The 7,420-nt window shown below is 43.7% G+C and overlaps 1 protein-coding gene across 1 annotated transcript; it reads left to right on the top strand.

Annotated features, from left to right (window-relative positions):
• The first annotated feature begins 4,896 nt into the window (after positions 1–4,896).
• Positions 4,897–7,364, top strand: pam16 (presequence translocase associated motor 16). Its single transcript, XM_076982008.1, has 5 exons — positions 4,897–5,069; positions 5,795–5,879; positions 5,972–6,108; positions 6,224–6,289; positions 6,448–7,364. Exons 1-5 carry the CDS (start codon positions 5,067–5,069, stop codon positions 6,535–6,537), a joined length of 381 nt encoding a protein of 126 aa, XP_076838123.1. The 5' UTR covers positions 4,897–5,066; the 3' UTR covers positions 6,538–7,364.
• The last annotated feature ends 56 nt before the right edge of the window (positions 7,365–7,420 follow it).

The raw sequence follows: 7,420 nt of genomic DNA, 5'->3' as shown, positions 1-7,420 counted from the left end.
CGGTGAAACTGAGGGCACTTCCAGTCGTTCGCGTGCCCTAACCCCAGACCCCAGGTGCTCCAAAATCAAATCAAGTTGCTTCTGTTGTTTCTGTAAGGTTTCTTTTAATGCAATTAACTCGCCTGCCGAAGCACCGAGACCTACCTGACTACAACCCCCACGCACCTCCACCTGAGTGTCACATGAGTAAGCCCGTGCCCTTGGAGTCGCCGCATGATCCCCTTCCTCAACCCAACGAATGGCCTCACTCCGTATGTCCAAAAAGGACATATCAGGGTTAGACCGAATGGACCTCTTGAGTTCCCTACGTAGCATCCCATCTCGCACGTGTTCCACAAACTGATCTCGAACCAGCAAATCTGAATTTGGAATAACACGATCATTTTTACATTTAATCACAGCCATCAGTGACAATAGAGCATGGGAATACTCACGCAGGGACTCACCTTCCAGCTGACGTCGCTGAAAAAACTGCTGCTGTAAAACCACATACGATTGGGAATGGCTAAAAACCTCCTTTAAAATAACAAATATACGCTCTGGATCTTTCCGCTCCACCTCAGAGCGAAATCTAATCTCTGCTTTCGCCTCCCCATCCAAATGATAATATAAAAACAGAGCCTGCTCTGCACTAGTCATACGGCGAACCTCCATGGACCTACACGCTTCCTCAATCCAATCATCAACCCATAACAAATCGGATGATTTTCCCGAAAACCTGGGGCACTTCCGCTCCCGTGGCACATAAACAAAACGATCAACAGCCTGTTCTAATGCAGCACCTGCTACATTACTACTAGAAGGTGACCCAGCAGCATGTAGTCTCTCATTATCAGCTTGTAGCTGCTGAACTTGTTCTCTCAGCTCTCTGAGCTGCTGATCCATATTTAAAACCCAATTTACACTCTAAAACAAAAGATGTCTTCGTCCACGTCGTCTTGCGGATCCTCTTCCGGAGCCAACCACTGTTTTTCTCCCCCTTGTTACTAACAATAAACAAACACCCAAGAAACTCAATCTGCACGTCAGCCTTTTAATCCTGCCGACTGCGCCAAAATGTAACGCTCACCGCGTCACACAGCGCCAAAATGTAATAGTTTGGACTACGCCACCCTCAACTAGAGGGAAACTAATCAGTAACGTTTCACCCGCGCGAGATTACTGCCAGCGAAAATAAAATTGTTGGACTGCAGAGACTGAGATGCAGATCATTTATTATACAAAATATAAAACACCGGACATTCTTAAAAAGAAGCACCGTGCGGTACAGCCACAGACTTTCCGGAGCAGCTACCTAACACAGGTTACCTCACTTCCACCAGCGGGGGTTGGCGCGCACCTAAAAGAATAAAGCAAACAAACCACTCAATACACAAATAACCCACACCACACGTTCGCGTGAACGCGCTCCAAATAAACTCAAATTCACTGCAAATAAACCCCAAATAGGTAGGTGCCGCCAACACCTCACTCGTTCTGCTCCCACCTTTCTCCAACCGTACCGCCGGGCTAAAAATAAAAACACAACAGTAAATCACGTTCCACCAAACACGTCTGCCACTAACAAACTCCAATTCCTATACAGAAAATTAAAGGGGAGAAAACAGTGGTCTAGCTCTCACGCGCACTCTGATGGCTCCTGTAGGAAGGAACACACTTTAACTAAGACGAACATCATTTAAAAACATTGCCTGCGCTCAAGCTCGGCCCTACCGTGCAATAGCTGGAATGACTAAGATCGCCCGTGACTTGGCCACCTCTGCGACCTACAGCACGCGCACAAATGCATCAAATTAATTGATTCCAACAACATGGAATATATTTCATTATCATCAGCCTACTTACCGCTCGTATGCAGCTCACAACACACCCAGTCAGCTTCTAAAAGCCCCGAACAATCTCAAACTCCGAGAATGGGTAAAAGCTCTGGCCACTCAACAACTCTGTGAGAATGGGTAATAACTCTTGCCACCCGGAAACTCCGTGAGGATGGGTAATAACTCTTGCCACCCAGAAACTCCGTGAGGATGGGTAATAACTCTTGCCACCCAGAAACTCCGTGAGAATGGGTAATAACTCTTGCCACCCGGACCCGAGCGCGTCTCTCGTCCCGTCAATCAGCTTCCGAGCTAACGAGAACACACGAGAGTTTAAATACCCTTCGTGATGTGCACTAATTCACTATGGGCGGTGCCCTTAATTAAACCGGGCTGTATTTTCAGGCACACTCTGTAACGGAGTCTTCCTGTTACATTAAGGATAGGGGTGATGGCAGCCAATTTCAGTGAGGGGGGAACAATGCCAGAGGCGAGGGAAGCGTTAATAGTCCTGGTGAAGAGAGGACAGAGTGAGGGCAGACAGTCCTTAACCAGGCATGTAGGCAGAGGATCCAAAACACAGGAGGTTGGTTTTGCAGACTTGATGTACATCGCTACTGTGGTGGTATTCACTGGAGTGAAAGTTGAAAAGCAACAGCTGACTGGAGGACTTTGTTGAACAGGGTCAGAAGAGGAGTTTGTGAGGGCTATGCCAGCATGAATGTTCCTAATTTTCTCTTCAAAAAATGTCATGAATTTGCTACACAGCATTGATGATGGAGTGAGGGCAAAGTTATTAGCAGGCCTTAAAAGCTTGTTAACTGTAGAAAATAGTGCTTTGGGATTGCCATGACAGTCTCTGATGTTGGTGGAGTTATAAGCTGATTTAGCGTTATTGAGGGCAGCTTTGTAAACAAGATCTAGATGAACTGTTAGTCCAGACTTTTTTGCTGAGGCGTTCAAGTTGTCATCCTTTTGCCTACCATTAACCTCAGCTCAGAGGTGTACCGGGGGCCGAGTGGAGAAAGGTGACTTGACGAGAACGCAGCGGCGCATGAAGATCCAGGGCGGACATAGCCGTATTGGTATAGTGGTTAGTAAGGACTTCAACAGAGGCCGGTGCTGGCGGGACAGGGACAGAGTCAATGGTATTCATGAGGTGAGAGGGACAGACATTCCTAATACTCCTGAAGGATATTTTGCGTGACAGATGACCTCTATTGAGTTGAGCTGAAGCAGCTAGTTCAAAGGAGATTAAACTGTGGTCAGAGATCTGAGGGTCAGTAGTAAGCAGGTTAACTAGAGACACCTGAGGGGTGGAACAAACCAGGTCTAAAATGTGACCATGCTTATGAGTAGCAGTGACAACATGCTGAGTAAGGTCAAAGCACTTTACCAAGTTTAGAAGATCAGTTGAGTGGGGATCACCATTCACATCAATATGTACATTAAAATCACCTACGACACAGACTGAAGTGTAAAAAGGGTAGAGAGCGGCGAGCATCTCTGAAAATTCAGCCAAGAAAGTGGATACCAAGTTTGATTTGGGGGGTCGATACACCAGGAGCACTAATAAAGGTGTAGACCCAGAGACTTTCAGGGCAAGGCATTCAAACGATGAGACCGGGTTAACAGGCACTGAAGTGACCTTAAACACAGACCGATAAAGAGCAGCAAGTCCCCCACCACGACCAACTGCCCGCGGCTTGTCAATGTACTGGTACCCAGTAGGTATTGCTTCATTAAGCTGGAGGTATTCACCAGGCTGCTGCCAGGTTTCAGTTAGGAACAAGAAGTCAAAATTATTGTATGTCAGAATTAACCATCAAGAAAAACGACGAATTGTCAAAGAATTAAAAAACAAACTGCGATCGCAACAGAATGTGTTCACAACCACAAACGAAACGGCAGTAAAAGCTGCTTTGTTGTGGCTGAAGAAATCGCCGCGCTTCAGTCTTTTCAGAAGGAGCGTTTTTGAAGCACAATTTCTATTTTCACAGTAATTTGATATTTCAAGTTTTGAACAAAGTAAATGTGATATATTTGATCAATTGTTCTTTATTCACTTGGATAGTTTGATCGTTGATTGATGGAGTAATGTGGGTTTCATAACCTAACAAATTTAAAGGATTCATGTTATAATAACAGAGCAACAAGCAAACATTTTTTTACATTTACACAAATACATCTGTAATATTTGTAACTTGAATAAGTAATAAATTCAGAGGTATTTAACATTAAGAAGTAGGTACATTTATAAGTTACATATGGCCCTCCGTGGGTAACGATTATGCTGATGTGGCCCGCGGTGAAAATGAGTTTGACACCCCTGGTCTATGCTAAGATTTTAAAATTTATAAATGATAAATAAAAGCTTTGCAGTTTAAGCATTACTACAGTAAGTGTAAAAAAGATATGCCCACACTGAATAAGAGTAAAACTGTGTCAAATGCTTTTAAGACATGTTTGCGTTGGATGAATTCATAAAGCAGCTTTGTTTGTAGCCAGATACAAATATATGTTATAGCTGTTTAAAGAATTAGAATTGAGCTGTTTTATCAGAGATATTCAGAAAATACATATTAGAAATGATTTCAATAAAATCATAAAAGTGATTGTGATATAATAATGCTAAGATTGAATCCAATGACTTTAACCAGTAATTTTTTTTTCCACGTCATACCCCACATATACTATAAATTACAAGTCGGTTGTGCTCCACTAATTATATTTATATTTATGGCATTTGGCAGACGCCCTTATCTAGAGCAACTTACATTTTTATCTCATTTTTATACAAGTGAGCAATTGAGGGTTAAGGGCCTTGCTCAGGGGCACCTCAGTCATGGCCTAAGGTCTGGGAATCGAACCCACGACCCTTCGGTCACAAAACCAGTTCCCTAACCACCAGGCCATGACTGCCTGTTAATTATGCCTGTTTAATTATGAGGAGCCGGTCTAAACCAAAAATGCCAGGGCCGATTTTTTGTCCCAGTCCAGCCCTGGATATGTTAAAACTAAATACTTTAATGGTCTGTACCCTAACGTAGCCCATATAGTTGTACCTAAACTCCTCCAACCACTACGTGGCAGCAGCAACGTTCAGGGCGTCAATGTTCAGCCACCGTCTATGGTTCGTGTATGGAGTCCAACTGTATCACCTTGATGGAGACACATGTCAAAACATTAATGGCATGAGTGTTACTGCTCGCTCATTTTATTGAATTTGCGGAGAAACACAACTGAACGATGGTAAGTCATATTCGGTATGCTGTATTATAGCTATTTGACTAGATAGCAAGGTCTACTGAAGCATATTTACAAGTGAACAGCTGTAGTTAGCGAGCTAGCTCCTCTCGAGATGTTACAGTGTAACTACACCGGTCGGTTAGGACGAGGTTCATTAATTAAAACAGTGTGGACGCGTTTTAATTGGCAAACGATTAACGATTTGGGTTGGATTTACTGCGGTGTGTTACTCGGGCTGATGAAGTACAAGTGAATCTAAAAGTACTGATGTTACGGACGTTATTAGTTGTACGAAACCCAAATGTCTCGCCTGTAATTCCACACTTACATTTAACAACGACACAGTCGGGTTTAACAACGACACAGTGGACAGTCGGGTTTTAACAACGACACAGTCGGGTCTAACAACGACACAGTCGGGTTTAACAACGACACAGTCGGGTTTAACAACGACACAGTCGGGTTTAACAACGACACAGTGGACAGTCGGGTTTTAACAACGACACAGTCGGGTTTAACAACGACACAGTCGGGTTTAACAACGACACAGTGGACAGTCGGGTTTAACAACGACACAGTCGGGTTTTAACAACGACACAGTCGGGTTTAACAACGACACAGTGGACAGTCGGGTTTAACAACGACACAGTTGGGTTTTAAAGGTTGTGGGTTTTAAAGGTTGTGGGTTTTAAAGGTCGTGGGTTCTTCAGTGGTTTCTCTGATCCCAGGCCAGGTATCTCGCGCAGATTGTTGTCATGGGAATGCAGGTGGTAGGCCGGGCGTTCGCGCGCGCCCTGCGTCAAGAGTTTGCAGGTAAGTGGTCGGCTGCTTTTCCATTGTATCGTCTGTAACCAGTTTTGAGTTGAACGAAGCTGTCGGCTAACACGTGCTTTAATTCTTCGCAGCCAGCCAGGCTGCAGCAGAGGCAAGGGGGAGAGCAGGCAAGCAATCGGCTGCAGCGTCTAGCATTACTGGGATGACCTTACAGGAAGCCCAGCAGATTCTGAACATCTCAACCCTCACGCCAGAAGAAATCCAGAAGGTAGATATCCCCAAGTTCATCTGTGTAGACAGTTGTGTTCTACCAAGCACACGTAAGATGGAATCTACGATAGACGTAATCTCTCAAAGTGATGCAGACTCACTTTTCTCCCCAGAATTACGAGCATTTGTTTAAAGTCAATGACAAGGCGGTTGGTGGCTCTCTCTACCTGCAGTCAAAGGTAAGGAAGCATGAAGCATCTACGGCGAAGTCTTCTTAATGCCCCACTCTTCACTAATGGCTTCTGAGTGGCATTGGCTTGGATCTAAATGCACTGATTTGTGGGGTGATAACTGGTGGCCAGGAGGCGTCACGTTCTGAGTGTCTGATCTTTCACAGGTGGTCAGGGCCAAGGAGCGTCTGGACGAGGAGCTCACCATTCAGCAGCAGAACGGTCCGAATGAGCAGAAGCAGCAAGGAGAGACATGAGTCCCCACCGTCACCTCCTGCTTACTCCTGTCTCTCCACTGTAAATATCCTTGTTTCAATAAAGCAGTGTTCTTTTGTGTTATAAAGGCTGTTGTTGTTGTTATTTCATCAGTGTTTTAGTTTTCATTTAATGTTTTTGAAGCTCGGATTTATGAAAACTAAGACAAAGATACTAGAAGATCCCAAAAAGTTACACGGAGAGAAAAAATAAGCCACCTTCTCTTTCACATATAATTTCTTGATGCTCTTCTTAAATCTGTCCTATGCCTTTAAAAGGTGCCCACCAAGTTTGAAATATTTATTCATGGCAAGTTTTTTCTTGCCATTGTCACCTTTGGCTTGCTCATTAGGGATCTGGACCCATACGATTGTAAAGCTGCCTTGTGACAACGTGTGTTGTGAAAAGCGCTATATAAATAAATATGACTTTGACTTGATGGTTTTATTGTATCATTCTGTAGCTTTCAAATAATGGATAGGGAAACTAGCTGTGTATTAACAGACGTTTCTGGCAGAATGGACAGAACTGGAGAAGATTCCAGAATGACTCACATGGTTCCAGAATGACTCGCATTGTTCCAGAAGCTATTTTGTGGCCTGTGATGGGTTCACACCATGTGTGCTATACTGGTCAGTTTGTTGCTCAGAATTGCCAGTATATGCAATTGATAATTTGATAAACATTGATAATTTTTTGTATTTCAATACATTTTCTTAATAGTGTCTTCTAAATGTTACTTAGATATAAATGCTGTATGTATACATGCTCTATGTTGTTGAACAGCAAAAAATCCAATTCATGACATTTCCAAAATTGTGAATTTTATTACAGCACCCACCCCCTATTGCAAGCAGTAGAATATGTGTGTACTGTAATGGTAGT

Source organism: Brachyhypopomus gauderio, chromosome 2 (genome assembly GCF_052324685.1).
Source record: "Brachyhypopomus gauderio isolate BG-103 chromosome 2, BGAUD_0.2, whole genome shotgun sequence".
In the NCBI taxonomy this organism is placed as follows: domain Eukaryota; kingdom Metazoa; phylum Chordata; class Actinopteri; order Gymnotiformes; family Hypopomidae; genus Brachyhypopomus; species Brachyhypopomus gauderio.
This window is presented reverse-complemented; position numbering and strand designations above follow the sequence as displayed.